Source organism: Centrocercus urophasianus, unplaced genomic scaffold (assembly GCF_019232065.1).
Source record: "Centrocercus urophasianus isolate 14NV4802_14NV808 unplaced genomic scaffold, USGS_Curo_1.0 seq_25, whole genome shotgun sequence".
NCBI classification, from domain to species: domain Eukaryota; kingdom Metazoa; phylum Chordata; class Aves; order Galliformes; family Phasianidae; genus Centrocercus; species Centrocercus urophasianus.
This window is the reverse complement of record NW_024884811.1, coordinates 3140483-3158069: the sequence shown is the minus strand read 5'-3', so window position 1 is coordinate 3158069 and position 17587 is coordinate 3140483. Positions and strand designations below refer to the sequence as shown.

Below are 17587 nucleotides of genomic sequence, written 5' to 3'. Positions count from 1 at the left end.
TTTAGAAGGACTAGGCACTTTCCTTATACATACAAAGCAACCTTTCCAGATGGGTACATTTCACGCGTCATTTCAAAAGACAGACACTTCTGGATTTCGAATCACATGGGCTTTATTTCCACATTAAATCTAACATACTCCATAATTTTAACTTTATGATACTTAGAAACAAATCTGTGACAGCTTTTTAAAAACAGATGATAGTTTTCCAAGCTAAGCTAGACTAGCTTCATTTTTCCAAGCACTCAGGAATTGTCTTTTTCGCTAAGTAAAGGACATGCAAAATAGCAAACTTTAAATAAACACGCACATTGGTAAGTTACCTTGGATTCTACACTTCATTAAATTAGACATATGTAAATCAATAAAGGGACAGGCACTCTTTCTTTCTTTTTTTTTTTTTAAACAGTACTCACTGCTCCTTCAGCTGTTTTAATGTCTCTCCTACCAGAAATTTCCAGCTCCCCCCTCTGTCAGCAGAACAGCTAATGCTGACTGCTCACTGACTTTGTTTGCACAAGGTCAGCTGTCAGACTGCAGAATAATATGAACTAGCCTAGCTTATTTTGTCCAGAGCAGATTAAGGAGCACTGAATTCAAATTACAGATCTGCAGGTACAGTGGCACCTGGCAGGTAAGAGATATTGAAATTATTACTGAAAATCTGGAAGTGAAAAGATAGGTACATTCTGGATTTAGCCTAAGCACCAAAAATACATATTTATATATATATAAAAAAAAAAAAAGTAAGTCACAGAATAATCCCCATATAATTAAGCAACGGAACAGAAGCTTCTATCATAGCCACTTTAAAGATTATCCACTTTTAAAAGTTCATATTTCTTCAAGGGTTTGTGACTGTACACATAACTTCTAAGAAAGAAGCTATCGTCATAAATCAACTACAAAAAATCTAAATCTAAGCAATTTAGTGTAAACAGAAGAATATCATTATAGAGTACTTCAAATATTTGAACTTTAAAACTTCCACTTGAGTACTCATAAAATACAATTTATTTAAAAATAGAAAACAATTTTAAGTAAAGATAGATAAACAGTAAGAATACTTCATTTTAGCATATTGCACATATTTATACAACATTATTATTGCACACTGATTTATATTAAATTTAGCCCTACCAACAGGTACAATTTAACAACAGCAAAGACAACTGAAGTTCTCAGTCCCCTTGGAGAGGTCAAGGATCAAACAGCATTTGTTCAACTAATCTGGAAGAATCCTCTAATCATCCAGTTTATTAACATTTTTAGTATCAAGCAAAGGCATCCTGCATCTCACCACAGAGAGCCCTTCAGGGTGGGTCCATCACCTCATACTGAAGTAATTTTCAGTGATAACAATAAAAGCTTGGCTGTGCTCTGAATTCTTCTTTTTTGACCAACCAGTTTTTGGTCCAGTAACAAGACAGACCTTCACAAGATCTGAAATGAAGTAGCTTGGCTCTTCTATGTTATCACACAAATTAATTTGGTGTTTGATTGTCCAAGGAAGTATTAACTTGAGCAACTACGGTTGCTAACTCACTGCCTTGCAGACAGGGTGACAGATCAAATCTTTGAAGGGGGACATCAACAAGCACAATGTGACATTCCACCTCATGAGACCCTCTTTCTCAGGTGCTTGCCATGCAGATCTGCTCCATGGCAGCTCTAATGAACCTGTTTTATTTTGTTGAACAGCAGAGACAATACATGAGACTGCATGTGACTCTAACAAAGTTTCACATGTTCAATATAACAGAACTCTTAAGTGCTAGCAATTTCATTTCTCATAAGCTTAAAAAGTATTATTTTCCAAAAAATTGGATTACCTCAGTTATATCTCTTCTTCTACCTCACATATCATTCTTTTTACAGAGCATGATAAGCATACAATGGCTCCGATGTGAATCCAGCCAAATTTCATCTGAATCCAGCCCACCACCAATGCTAAATTAATATGCAGTCATAAAAGGCTATGAAATACTTCATATGAAGTACACTGCTCCACTGTCATTTAAAAAACATTTCAATTGTATGCTTGGAATTGATTGATTTAGCCTTTTTTGATGCTGACTGTGAAGTTGTTAGTCCAGACCTAAAAGTAAAAATAAAATTAATATATATGTATACAATAGATATTTATAGAACACTAAAACTGTTTTTTTTCTTAACTTCAATACTTTAAAATATGAGTTGAGTACTTAGTTTTCAGAATAACCTTACCTTTTTGTTCCTTGTAATGGTTTTGTGCACTGCTGCCTTCTGTCTAACCCTCCTGAGGAGTAATTGGAAACAATAAAAATGTATTACTTCAGTAAATTAAGAACAATGCAGAAATCATATACATAGCAGAACTTTTGCAAGAGCAGTTTTGGATAAAGATTTTCCTTTTTTTTTTTTTTTTTAATTCGATAATACTGGAACTGAATCTGGCCAATGGTTAACGCTTCATTAAAAAGAGAAACTACTTGAGTAAACAGGCTATGGGTTTAGCATGTTGTGGGTACAGCTACAGGACAAATTTTACTGGAAGAACATCACATTAGCAGTGCCTGCCTTTATGCTCACAACCTCTGTTTTAGCCAGCACATTAATTAAACTTTTCTGTCAACTGAACCTCTGAAATGATCTAGATTAATGACATTTTCAGTAATTTTCACCTAAATTTCAGTAATCTCAGAAACACCAATCTGATTATGGTTACAAGGGAGCAGACAGGATTTACAGAAATGACAAGTAATTCCTACATTACCACTGCTGCAAATTAGAGTGCACTATGTAACTAACACCTCATTCAGAAACCTTGTTTGTCAATAAAACTGATCTGACATCTTTTAAATAGAGGTGTTTTCTCTCACACAGATATTACTCCAATGAATATCTTGAAATGTCTTGAAAAGTTAAAAGTGTACAGCTACAACTATAGATTATTGGCATTACACAAGTAGATAATGTGAATAACCAAAGATATCTTAATGTGCCTACTCACCAACTCTGATTGAATTTTCTGTTTCAGAAGTCTTAGCAGAACAATCATCTTTTTCTGTCAGCTCCTGGATAAGGCCTTTGTTTAAGCAGACATCTACATGTCTGTTAAATGACACAAGGCTGGTGGTTTTCTGTTCTGAATTACAAACTGGACAAACAAGAACACTGTCTTCTTTGGTTTCAAAAGAACAGGATGAACTGGCTCCTTCTGTATGATCTGTCCTTCCAAACTGTTTTGCATTCTCCTGTGAATTTCTTTTGGGAAACAGACATTGTTTTATGCTTGCATTTCTAGGAATATCAATGAGATCACAAGGCTGTTTTTCTCTGTGAGGTTTCTCTGAGACTATCTGAGTGAATTTTTTCTCTTTGCTATTGCCAGAAGAGTTTTCAGATGTACTTGCTGACTGGTCTGTTCCTGCTAATTGATCTGTTGTTATATTTTCTTTACAATCGTCAATATTTTCATTTTTGCAGTGTGATAAGAAGTTAGAAGTATTTTCTCTTGAAATGTCATTTTTTGATATTTCCACAGTATCTTTAACTAGACTGCCAGCAAGACATTCATCAATATGCCTATTAATCTCTTCCAAATTAACACTACTTTGCTCCTCAAAACAAACAGGGCACGTGAAGATCTCACATATGTTAGACTTCTGCAAGTTTGTGACCTTGTTTGCTTCTTCCACAAAATCTGCTGATGAGTTTACACCACAAAAGTGCTGCTTACCTACACTTTCATTTGGAAAAACATTATTATTACAGTTTAGTTGCCTTGCAGCCCGCTTTTTATCAAAAAAACTTCCTTTGGAAGATGCTTCTGAGGTTTTTGTGAGATTTTCTTGATTGGGTTTCCCTGGCTGAAGCCTTGGAAAATCAAGTTCTTTTCCTGATTTTAAGAAGCTTTTAATGCTTTTTTGTTGGTATTTCTTCTCTTCTTCACTTAGAAATCCTGATACTCGTACACCTAATGAACAAAAAAAGTTGTTACAATTTTAAATATGAACATTTTTAAAATTTGATACTTACTTAGCACCTTTTTGAGGTGAACATTCACTCAATGTAAGTATGTTTTTCCCCATAAAGAGAGGTTAAGGAGCCTGCAAATGCTAACAACACATCACGAGATACATGCACTTCTATCAGACCTGAAAACTTGTCCAACTTTATTTTTAATTTTAATACCCCAAAGTATTAACTCCTTGTATGATAACGTGAGGCTATAAACTTAACACAGTTATATAAAATTCAGTCCAAAAGACAGATTCACATCAAGTTTCCCCATCAAATTATTTTTTTTCCCTTCAGCACATTCTGATATTATAGACAACTAGATTTTATACTTTATTGAATGACTCACACCCAAAATCACAGGCCTTAGAATCAAAATACAGAATTAATTTTGACAGAATTTTTCAAATTTCTCACAGAACTTAGCATCTTCAAATTTCTAAGCAGTTCTATTTAATGTATTTGTTACTAAAAGGGGTTATGTATGGAAGTAAATTGTTGCTGCAAGGCAAAGCATATTTAAAAACCTTTTTAAGGCCGCAGAATTAAGAACTGCAATGCAGTTAAGATTCTACTCTCCTGCCAATGTTTATATTGTTCCAGAACTATCAGGTAGTAAGAAAGGTACAGCTTCAATTAGTAAGACATTCCAGAGTTACTACTCAGCACTCCAGAGCCATTTCACTTTGCAAAAACCACTGGGGTAATGGAGAAAGGATAAATCCATTTATATTATATAAAGGTTTACTTTAGAAGACAGTCCATTATTTCCATATGCTATGTGATCTAATTCTGAAAAAAGTTTTACCCATAAGTCTTATCCTTAAAGGGTGAGGAGCAACACTATCAATTTCCGTTCCTAACAACATCTTTGCAACAGCAAATATTTCATCCTCAGCAGAAACAGAAGACAGCACAGTTGAAGCTCTTGTTTTCACTTCAAAGTTCACATTCTTTAGCTTTAAGGTAACAGTTTTACCCTATTAAAAAAAAAAAAACAAAAACAAAAACAAAAACCAGTTATACGTATCTTATATGGCACACACAGAAATACAAACACAGCACCTCTGTAAGGGCCTTAACGCCACAGTCAAGACCTTCTTTTCGTCTGTGTGCAGTAAGAGTTACTGCCAAAAATTTATTGGTAAGATTTAACACTTGCTCTTAAACTACTGCCAAAATAAAATTTTCTAAAATAGGTCAGTTGGCAATGGTCCCCAGAAGACTTCTGCCAACAGTGCATGTGGCTGCAGGCACAACATCTACGTGGTCTACTAAAAATTATTTCCTCGCTCAGAAACTTTCAGCACCAGGTATCTAAGTTTTGCTGGGAAAACTATTAAGGATGTGTAAGTAATACCCTATTAAGGATCCTTCCTCAGTGTTGTCAGAGCAACACATAACACCTCTGTTCGGCACAAATATTCTCTGGCAACACCTTTCATGACAATTGTGATTTGGAATGACCATCCAAACATAAATTAGTGTGTTTGGTGCCTTTGTAAGCTTACTTCTTTGACCTATTTGCTGTTGATTTCTCTTTCAACCTGACACCTACTGAGACAATCATTTAGCAGAAGAGAAGCAAAAAAGAGAGAATGGTCTTGAATGTTACTCCTTGCTTTGCCAGAAAGACCATTACAGAAGTCTTTCTTTCAAAAAAATACAAATGTTGCTCCAAAAGTAATGCTTCCTATTTATTTCCATAAAAATTACAAAACCTACAAAGAGCACAAGGACACTATCTGATTAAGAAATTCTCAGGTACAAACCAGCATTTTTCTCCATAGTCACCACTATTAGCTACGTATTTTTGCCACCAATTATCAAGACCATGCTGTGCTCATAAAAATCCACATAGCTGTCCAGAACATGTCTTGTCTTTGAAGTTGCTGTCACCACTACTGACATGTGCCATATACTACATCACTGTGCTCACATCCACTGTTAGGTTTCCAGAAATGTTCAGCAAGTGTTGATGACTGTCAATGCGTACAATTTTTTCCATAAAGAGGAATTCAATTCCACACCCTTGCTTCAGACAGACTTCCATATTAGATACCATTTTCACAGAATCATAGAATCCTTAGAGGTGGAAGGGATCTTTAAAGGTCCAACCTAAATCTTCTGTCTTTGAGCCTGAAGCCATTTCTCCTTGCTCTATCACCAAAGACCCTGCTAAAAAGTCTGTCCATTTCTTTCCTGTAACTCCCGTTCATTTTGCCCCTCTGTTGTCATCTGTCATACACCAACAGAATGTAAAGGAATATGGTGGGAAGGTTCAAACTCTCTACTGCCATACCACCAGCATCTGCCACTGATGTCATGAGACAACATCATCAAATATTATGCATCAAATTCACAGCAGCCCTCATAAAAAGAAATTTGGGAGAAGGAATACAGAGGCTGTTCATATCATTCATACATTGAGTGGGATGACTAACTTTTCTGCAAACTGGGAACATGTGAGCTTTTTAAACCATACTGCTGGTTATCTACTGGATCCTACATAAAGATAGGAGAGAAACAGCATTTTAAATATATTAGAATTATATGATTGCTGGTGAATGGAGCTAAATCCAGCTGGCAACCAGTCATGAGTGGTCTTTCCCAGGGGTTGGTACTGGGGCCTGTCCTGTCCAATCCAATGTCTTTATTGATGACATGGACAAGGGGGTTGAGTGCACCCTCACTAAATTTGCCAGTGACACCAAGCTGGGAGGAAGTGTTGATCTGTCTGGAACTAGGAAGGCCCTACAGAGGAATCTACATGGGCCAAAGCCAAGTCCCAGATCCTGCACTATGGCCACAATAACCCCCCTGGCAATACTGTACACTTGGGGCTGGTGGCTGGAAGGCTGTGTGGAAGAAATGGACCTGAAGGTGTTGGTTGATGCTTGGCTGAACATGAGCCAGCAGTGTGCCCAGATGGCCAAGAAGGCCAATGGCATCCTGGCTTGTATGAGAAATAGCATTGCCAGTAGGAACAGGGAAATGATCATCCCCCTGTACTCAGCTCTGGTGAGGCAGCACCTCGAGTACTGCATTCAGTTTTAGGCCCCCTACTACAAGAAAGACATCAAGGTCCTGGAGCTTGTCTAGAGAAGGTGAGGGGTCTGGAGCACAAGTCTGATGAGGAGAGGCTGACAGAACTGGGACTGTTTAGTCTGCAGGAGACTCAGGCAAGACCTTATTTCTTTCTACAATGACCTGAGAGGACATTATGGCAAAGTGGGAGTTGGCCTTTTCTCCCACATAACTAGCAACAGACTAGAGGCGATAGTCTCAAGATGTGCAAGGGGAGATTCTGGTTGGATGTTAGGAGTAATTCCTTCTCCAGAAGAGTGGTTTGCCACTGGAACAGGCTGTCCAGGAAGGTGATTGAGTCACTATCCCTGGAAGAGTTCAAGAGATGTGTAGATGTACTAGAAGACATGGTTTAGTGAGGAAATACTGACATTAAGTGGACAGTTGGACTGGACAATCTTGGAGGTTCGAACCTTGTTGACTTCATGATTCTATGATTGACCAGAGTACAGCTCATAGGCAACAGATTCTTTTTAGCAGCTCTCATATTTATTAGCATTGCCATTAGCAACAAATTTTAAGATATTCTGTAGCTTAGTTAGTTGAAGTAAGTTTTTCTAAACTTATTATTAAATATCTATCTGAACAAAATCAAAACTCTGTCTAAAACATTCAAACTAGCTGCAAATGATATAAGATAATTTCCTGAAGATAGACTGCATGAAGTGATGATGATTCATACCACTAATACATTTTGAGTGGAAAGTGGTGTCCTTTTCAAAGTAAATAAAATAAAAAATACCTTCAGTCCCTCTTTCTGTAAGTCCTGGGCAAGTTCTCTGCAGAGTTCTCGACACAGGTTGTACTGATCTTCTGCCGTGTTAATTTCACTGAATGTTCTAAGATAAAGAAAAAGTATCTTTTTTTGATATCAATCCTAAGGCTTGCTGCCATCTAAATGTTGTTTGTTTTTCTTTAACACTTGAACAAGTCTACATCAAAAGAAAGTTTCATGGGGTTTGAGTGTTTACTTCAAAGATATAAGAAGATTAAAAAAATACTGATACAAATACTGTACTAAAAGATTCTTGCACATTTATGTGCTTAAAGATATTTGTTAAACCCCTCAAATAATGAAATAATTCAGCAGCTCAACTTCTCATGCAGTAGTTGAAAATAAATAAGATTTAAAGTCATTAATGTTTAAATATTTGCAAGAGAGAATGCTAATATCAACTGAATTCATGGAGGCAGCAAAGTAATTTGTATGTAATCTCCTTTGTACACTGCAGTGTAACATCAGAAGAAAGAGAAGATTAGAAAGTCAACATCAGAGCCAAGTGTTAGAAATAAATAATGCAGATAGAAAGAAAAATATGCCAGCTAGGATAATTATGTATAGTCACAGAGGATGAAAAACTAGCTTTCTGCCAAAAATGCTGTTAGAGCTTCTCATCAGGGGAACTGAAGCATTGTTTTTCCCATTAATGTATCTGCTTTTTAGGAATAACACAAGGAAAAGGAAGTTGCTGTTAGTCGTGGTTTTAAGGCACACTAGAATCAAAACTTACAGCCTTTAGATGTTTCTGGAAAAGTTTCACAATTCCATTGTTTCATTTCAGGCTCTATATTTTTATGAGTGCAAAGTCCTTACAGTTGCACTACTTTTCATGTCTCAAAGTTACATTCACATTTACAGCATAGCCATCCCCTCTCAAGATTCACATTCCCCTAAGAATGTTCGCATGCTGCCAAACTAACAGACTGATTATTTTACTGTGGTCCATTAACCAAGATGTAACTGATGTTACATAGGTAACACTGCAGTGATTTACAGCATTGCAATCCTGTAGTATATGGGAAGCTACAGGATTTGGAAGTTTGGAAGGGGGGAAAGATAGAGACACTGCAATTTCAAACACCCCTCTTTCTTTCATATAAACTAGCTGCATGATCCCAGCAGCCCACTGATGTCTCTTATCTAACCAGATCTTTGTTCAGAGAGAACAAAAGAAGGTATAAAACACAGAAAGGTAATAGCCTACTCAGATTATCTATCAGCCTGCAAACCAGCATATGACTGGCCTGAATTTGGTCAGAGTGGAGAAGAAAAGGGAGATATTGCCATCTAATATTTAATGGGGTTTATAAAAAAAAACTGGAGAGCAACAGCAGATAGTGATAGGACAAGGGAAAACAGTTTTAAACTAAAAGAGGGGAGATTTAGATTAGGTATTAGGAGGAAATCCTTACCAACATTGCCTCAAATTATGATGTCTCAATAGGAATATTAATTTTTCCTTATTTTCTAAGATGAGGGCAGGATAATTACTACAGTTACATGCAGATTCTCTTTGCAATAATTTCTTTCCAAAACCTCACCTTTTTAAACTAACATGTTGCCTTCTGAAGGAGTGCTAAATTAGTAAGAAATAACGCACAAGGAAACACATCTCAGCAATCCCTGCAAAATTAGGGCCTTTCAAGACTTCACTGCATTATACATGTTATCCACGTGACTGCAGGCTACTCGATTGCTACTGGCATTGAACTGAAACATAAAACAGTAAATGTTTCCACTCTACATTGTGAGTGGAATCTTCAAAGAGAAGCAGATGATGAGAAAACAGAAAACAAAGAAGGAGTACTTCCAGAATATTCTGAAGCCAAAAGGGGATGGGGTGAGGATGGAGCCCGAATGTGAGCTTTGTTAGCTTTATAACATATGTAAATACACAATGAATTTATATGACTAATAAAACCATACACATCAGGACATTAAGTAGATTTAGTGATTAATGTAATTTTTTCAAGGTCAAATGATATACCTTTCAGTGCTCATACTTTTTCTTTCTCCATCCCTTAAAAAAACAACAAAAAGAAAATAAATTAATATACTCACTTTACCAGTAATTTTTACCTTTTCACCAGACTCTGAGTCAACTTCAATCATGCTTCAATAAATAACAGCAAACTTCTCTGTAAAATCTGAGTATTATATTCAGCAAATCTTGTACATTAAGCTTGACTGAGTGTAGACAAGATACATATATATCACTTACTAAATATGGCAATATAATATATAATAAAACCTACAGATGTAAGACTTAACAGTTTGTAAAATAAACCTTTTGTCTCTTATCAAAAAAGTTATCTGAAAACTAAATAAAAATCTGATTCTGTTTCTCCTAGGTATAACACAAATACTGCTAGTAAAATCCCAAACGTACTACACATGTAAGAATATTTGTTTGTCTGAAGGTTTAATTTGCTTTCTACCTAAATTTCTGCCTAAATTTCTTTTGCAGTGATAATCTTAATTTTTGACACGTTTTATCACAGACTGTATAACATCTACAACAGGGTGAATAAGGAAAGAAAGTCTGCTGATTTTAAAGGAGCATCTGAGGTTGCATTATCATAGCAGAAACAAATGTAACAATCTGATTTTATTCAAGTCAGCTTCACAAAGTGAACCCTACTGCATGTTTTCTTTCAAGTCATCAGTTTGCTGTATTTTTTTTTATTTTCAGAAGCATTCACGGTAGAACATTACTTGCCTACAAATTATTAACTGCCAGTATTATTTTATAGACAAATTGGAAAAGTATAAGATCTACTACTGTCAGAGGAGTAAAGGAAGTAAGGAGGAATACGTTTTTCAGAAGGTACTTTGGAAGTGAATTCCTAATAAAATCAAATCGTGGTCATTTTTTGATAGAATTTTATAACTTTTGAAAGGACAGAAGGATATTTATGGATGTAATATTGACAAGAAAGGACTCAATCCCTAATTAGAAATACTGGTTCCTAAAATTCCAAATAGCAAAGTGCTATGACTTTTAAAATTAAGTGCTGTGTATTTGTATCCAGGGCAGGCTTAGAAATGAGGTATACACAATTGAAAAGACAGATTTACTGGTAAAAATTATTTCTCCCATCCAAACAAAAGAATAAAAATCTACTCAGTAATGAATCTCATAACAACAGATATGAAAAAAAAATTTGAAATCTTCAGTTCTATTCTCGTAAATTCCTACGTTATTATAGATTTGAACATAAAAATGAGAGGAGACACAGAAAAATTATTTACTTTCAATAGCAACATGACAGTTTACCACCAATATGATTTCCAATACAATCAGATAATAAAAAATGGTGAAGGTGTATTATTTTCATAAAAGAAACATGACTGAACATCTCTGCTTTGGATAAGTAACTACTATCTCTTCAGTTATTTTAATAATTGTGATATTATCCTAAACTATATATTAATCTTACAGTATGTTAGTACCTAGTATAATAGTATATTATATGTTAAGATATATTATATTGTGTATTGTAATATACTTAGATACATAGAGAGATATCTAATATATAGATATATTTACTATCAGTATAATAAATAGTGCTGACTTGGTTAATAAAATACACATACACACAACTTCCTCTTTAAAAGACTTATTAAATTTCATATGTTGAACACAAGCCTAATTTTCATAGTATTTTTTGGTCTGTCCACATAGTGTACCTTAAAATGTAAATTATATAAAACATACATGGAAACATTTAGCAAAATGTAAGCAGTAGAAATATAAAAGCAACAAAACCAAAGCATACTTTTCCAAATGTGTTGAACCCAGCCCAAGAGAGATATCCAAGAAACTACGCCAAGATGCTTCTGAAAAAAGAAGAGAAAGCAGTGCCCTCTGCTGGTAAAGTTCTGAGCAAGTCACAATTCCAAGGGCTTTTAACATCTTCTCTGTTACTTTTCCTATACCTGGCACCTGGGAGGAAAAAACAAACAAACAAACAAGCACACATTAAAATGGAAATTACCATTTCCGGATCCAGTACTAAGAAAAAACTGGGCATATTACTTAGAATTTTTTTTTTCTTTCTGGAGAAATCTTGGTTTTAAAACATCAGAAATATAAATGATTGTATAATAAATGTATAATAGTACCTCTTACCTTTCTAATGGGCAAATCTTTTATGAAGTCTAGAACTGCTTGTCTCTCTGGAGAAATTCTGCATTGTCCATTAGGTTTATTACGATCACTGCACATTTTTGCTAACATTGTATTTGGAGCAATTCCTTAAACACAAAGAAAGAAAATATTGAAAAACACAAGACTGCAATTTTAATCGTCCATTATTTAAAAGTGTAAGAGTAGCCTACACATTTGGTAAAAGCAAAAGAAAAATGGTAACTAATAATAAGCAGATTTCTTGGAATTCTGGGGAAAAGAAAAAAAGAAAAAAAAACAATAGTAATAAACTTGTGAGAAAATAAATACATGCGACAGTTTAAAAATAATTGATGCATCAGATCGAGCGTACCTACTATTTTGAAAAAGGCTAACAGAACATGTACTAATCAGTCATGAGGAGTTAGATATCAAGCGTCTTAAAAATAACATCCATTACATGACTGAATGATTTTATGACTATTAAAGTGATTACAGTAAGAGAAAAGAAAATTCTTACAACAGCAGTTACAATAAATTTCAATGTAAAGGTGTTATTGTAGTTGTATTGTTTGTATTGCTAGTAGTTCAGAAAAAAAGACTCAATGTATTATGATAAAATTTACTAACCTAGTATTTTCTGGACTACCACTGATAGGAAATTACTTAGAATTAAAAAATACATAATATTCCATTGATCCTGCTTGGAAGAAATAAGTAGGCGTTGCTCCTTTCTAGAAAAGTAAATAGCTTTACAAACAAACTATAGGATCAGTTAGCAAAAAAATTAAGAAAAAAAAACTGCTTAGCAATATTTTTCACGAGTGGACTGCACACAGCTCAAGCATTGACTGCATAGGTGGAAACAAGAAAGGCACACTGCAGTGCTAGCTCTGCCTCTCATGCCCATCACACGCACTCAGATTAATTTAAAATCACATGTACTACTCATTAAATTCGCTTGTGCCACTTAGTGAATAAAAGGCAGTGATTGCTGATAATGATATTTCAACTTAGCTACAGGTGTGTATGCCTGTGAGGGCATACTTTTTTGAATCAAGCAGACGTGCAAATTTTCTTATTATTAAAATCGGGCTTATGTTATTTCATAAAACACTGTAGTAAATTGACATTTTCACTGCAGATGAAATATCCAGCACACTCATGCCGTGCTGACAAATTTTATCATTTCAAATGCCTCGTAAGACCACAAAAAGCTTAAAATAATTTACAATGCTTTTTGGTGGATTTGACAGTTCATTTAAACAAGTTACATAAGCACCTTCAAGGTGAACTTATCCATGTTGTATTTCAACATACAGCGGCGTTCACAATGAAACAAATTACAGCAAACCCGAGATATGGCAAATAATTGTATGCACTGTGATACAGTGGGTAAACATAGTCCTGTGAACATTGGAAAAATATGTGCTTTGTTTTTGAGCTTGATAAAGAAATTTGAAAATAGATTTCAAGTTTTCCAAAGAAACATCAGCTTTTTTCGAATACTCACAACTCCATTTTCAGTTCTCACATGTATTACCTGTGAATTTTCAAATCAAATGTATAGAATTGCAGTCAGGCATTCAACTCAAAGAAAAATGTGGTCACTTCTCTTTACTAGACTTTTATAAGGCCTATCTTAACATAGAAAAATATACCTCACTATCACATCTTATTCATGTAATCACTTTTTGGCAGTATGAACATTCCTGATCAATTTTTTCAAGGATGATGCACAGGAAGAGTAAAATCAGATCAAAAATCTGACAAGCATCTTGAGCACTTACTAATAATCATAGCCACTTCCACTGAAACAGACAATGAAATCAGTTTCACAAAAACAAGGTCAAACAACCCACTAGTTTTATGGTTTTGTTGACTTTTTTTTTTTAATGTTTTTATAAAAACTACTGAAAAATACAAGATGTTATTTTGTTAGTTATACACGTTAACCACATTATGTATTTTATTAATGGCCCAACTTCTTCTTTCAGTGAGGCCCAGAGCTCAGAGATTATACATCTACAGTCTGGATGGTGGAAGTAATTTTCTTTCACTATTGGTGATCAGAATTTTTCCATTAGCCTTCTAACCATGTTTCATTTTGATGCATTTATAAAAGCATCATTAGCAGTATTTTATCCTTCAGGGAAAACATTTCAGAAGATCAAAATTATTATTTTGCTACTACTTATAACATATGGAGCAATCTCATCTGTTTGTTTCTACTACCTATTTTACCTCTGCTTGCTTTTGACATTTCTCTGGCCTTCACACTTACCTGCTTCATAAAGTTCAGCTTTCCCTGATGCCTCACAGACCTGGTTCACAAAGCTCTTTGGATGCCATCCAAACTAGATTACTAGGAACATACTTACTTACTTACTTACTTACTTACTTAATTTATTTAATTTATTTATTTGATATCTAAGGCAGATTATCAACGCTTGCAGGTAGGTTGCCTGAAGACAGGAAGCTTGGATGGCAAATAACCTTCTCAATATTTTATTAACTTACACTTACTTCCCTAAGAATCATCCTTTAAGTGAATTTCAATATTGTATTAAAAGGAACAAAAGGAACAGTGTGGCAAGATTGCTAGAGGTAGCAATAACTGATCTGTTCTTCAAGCTAAAACCAATTCAGGAAGCAGTAATGGATTACACTACAGCCATAAGCGTGTTATAACAATTTACATGAGGCACTAAAACAAGTATCAGCAGTGCTAATAATTCCTGAGTTCCCCAATTCACTTAGAATCATAGAATCATAGAATCACTCAGGTTGGAAAAGACCTTCAAGACCATCGAGTCCAACCACAACCAAACCATACTACCCTAACTCTAACAACCCTCTGCTAAATCATGTCCCTGAGCACCACATCCAAATAGTTTTTTAAACATAACCAGAGATGGTGACTCAACCACCCCTCTGAAGAGCCTATTCCAGTGCTTAACAACCCTTTCTGTAAAGAAGTGTTTCCTGATATCCAGCCTAAACTTACCCTGGTGCAACTTGAGGCCATTTCCCCTTGTCCTGTCTCTACACTACTTCCATTTCAAGACAAAAGAAGCATAAAGAACTACTTACATGATTTAAAAAATAGAGGAATGGCTTTGATACATATAAGGTTTCACTAATGACCTGAAAGACAGTTTTTACAGAATTGCAAAAGAGGCATATTTCTTTGCAGCACGAGAATGCTGTGGCAATACTTATTTCTTAAGCCTGTAACATCCCCTGAGATTAGTGTACAACACACTATGGAAACACAAAGGATTATTATTTATGTGTTTGAATACCTGCACTAGCAGTCAGTTGAGTTTTCTGCTCAATCCTGAAGCGAATTTCCTTCACAGCTTCTTCTGCAGAGGTTCCAAACACAACTACATTTTTCAGTGACTGATATCTTTGTCCAGAGTGATCATCCATTACAGATGTGCCATCTTCAAACAGCTCTGGTGAAGAAGAGTATCCATCTATATTCAGTCTGCCAGATATGCTTATATCCTCTTTATCTGTATCAGATAAATACACAAGCAATTAATCAATATATATACAGCATCTATTTCATTAATTTTCCTCTGCAGTAGAGAAAAATAGTTTATTAGCAATTCTGTTCTTTCTGTTTAACAGAAATGTATGCTTATTTAGCCAGAATGATTACATTGCATTTTCATTTGAAGAAAGGAGAGTCACAATTGTTTTATTCTTTGTAAGATTATACTTGGCTGAGATTAGAAATGGCTAGGAGACTGGGCTTCACTTCCAGAAAAGCACTAAGGTTTAATGCCTGGTGCTGTGATAGCAGAAAAACACAAACACTGTGGCATTACTTGTGTTTCATATCATAGAGAAGCCCAGATGTTCCCTTTTTTCATGGGAATTAAAATCTTCTGTGCTTTTTTTTCCCCTCAATATTTTCTAATGATACTAGGATAATGCAAAATTTCTGGTTCTAGAATAGCCAATCTGGTAAGTTTCAAATCTTCAGCTTCAGTCATCATAGAACTAGGAATGACAGCAGCCCTTTGTCTGAATACAAACTTTTCTATTACACTTTCACATTCTCAGTGCTGCACACGGTAGGAAAAGAAAACAGCAGATAAGTATGAAGAGACACATGATTACATATTAGTGGTATTTAATTTGCATAGACAATGCCAGTTTGTTTTCTTCTCATCTACTAATGTTTTTCAGTACAGCTTCTTTCGTTATTCTCTTAATAGCTATTTGGATAATTTTTTAATATAATAGTACAAGCTATCCACTTTGCACTTCAATCAACCATTTACTTGACTCCTTTTTTACTATTCCTAATTGGTTTCACAGTTGTGGGTGTGGATCGAACTCCACCTTCTAGAGCCATGTGAAATCCAGACATATCTTTAAGCATTACCATATTTCTGTAGCATTACCATATTTCTTTGAAGAGTTCTAGTCTTGCAAAATCATCTTAATAGAGCTTATACATGTCTGCTTTGCAGATAATTTCTCACATTTCTGATGTACAGAACTCATTGCAGTATTTCATTCTAGGAAACACTTCAGCAAATTGTAAATAATCTTTAGAACAATCTATTTATTTATTTATTCTATACTTCCTTAGGTCACAAGATTATTACTATTTATTTGCAAAATTACAGTTTTGAATTGTAAAGACAAAATACGTAGCTAAAACATGCAACTGGGTATGGTAAACCTGTCACCACTTTTCACACATATGTACTCACAAGTTAAAAATCTACATCTCTAAATACTAACTGCCATCAGCACGGCTTTTGTAGAGAAAGTGAACTTATAACCTAAGAAATCAGAGGTAGATAGCATAAAGAATTACAAAGGATGCACTTAGATATGTGCACTTCCCATGGGAGCTGCTTTTCTGAAGTATACGGTATAAGCAAAAGAAGAGAGTACTTTGCTTACTTTTATCTGTAGTGTTTTCTGTGTTCAAAAAGTATCTTCTTTTATCTTCAGGCCAGTGCAATCTTTCCTCCAAGTGTTCTGTTACATTCAGGTAGGCTTCATCTAGGCCCATAGGCATAAAATGGGGATCATATTCAGCCAGTATCTCTTTAACCTTCATGAATGTATAGAGAAAGTTTAAATCTTTGCTGTAAAAACAGATCTTGATGAACAATCATTAGGTGAACAAACATACTCTGAAAACTCAAGATGACCATTCACCATTAAAGACATTTATAGAGCAAATAATTTTTTGATATTACAAAATTATAGCACTACTTCTCCCAAGTACCAAGACATCAATATTGAGCAAGAAAAGTGGTTCTGAAATGGTGTTTTACTGTACAGGTCACTAAGCTCGGTGAATAAGCACTCCATTGGCATTAGGTTCACAGTCACTACGGTAAGTAATTGAACAAAACTCTGGGAGTCCAGGAAACTGACAGAAGTTGAGAAGGAGCACGTTAGCTGGTCTATCTATCTGCACTGTCTGTCAGACATCAGATAGGCAAAGCATAAGAAAAGCCCACATTTTAAATCATAGTCAAACAATTTGGTGTAGCAGCAGTTTAAGAGCTCCAGTCAGAGCCACTAGCAAACCTTACCCCAAAATGATT

At 35.0% G+C, this 17587-nt stretch overlaps 1 protein-coding gene across 6 annotated transcripts in view; it reads right to left on the bottom strand.

Annotated features, from left to right (window-relative positions):
- Positions 1–94: 94 nt before the first annotated feature.
- The window catches only part of POLK (DNA polymerase kappa), a 32967-nt gene continuing 15474 nt past the window's right edge, over positions 95–17587 (bottom strand). For all 6 annotated transcript variants that reach the window (XM_042825819.1, XM_042825822.1, XM_042825818.1 and 3 more), the window contains exons 6-15: positions 16932–17085; positions 15305–15520; positions 12003–12127; positions 11650–11816; positions 9858–9890; positions 7832–7928; positions 4811–4982; positions 2993–3958; positions 2227–2278; positions 95–2098 (exon numbers count right to left, since the gene is read on the bottom strand). In XM_042825819.1, the coding sequence (XP_042681753.1) occupies positions 2014–2098; positions 2227–2278; positions 2993–3958; positions 4811–4982; positions 7832–7928; positions 9858–9890; positions 11650–11816; positions 12003–12127; positions 15305–15520; positions 16932–17085 (2067 nt within the window). In that variant the 3' untranslated portion in view covers positions 95–2013. The remainder of the gene's footprint in view (positions 2099–2226; positions 2279–2992; positions 3959–4810; positions 4983–7831; positions 7929–9857; positions 9891–11649; positions 11817–12002; positions 12128–15304; positions 15521–16931; positions 17086–17587) is intronic.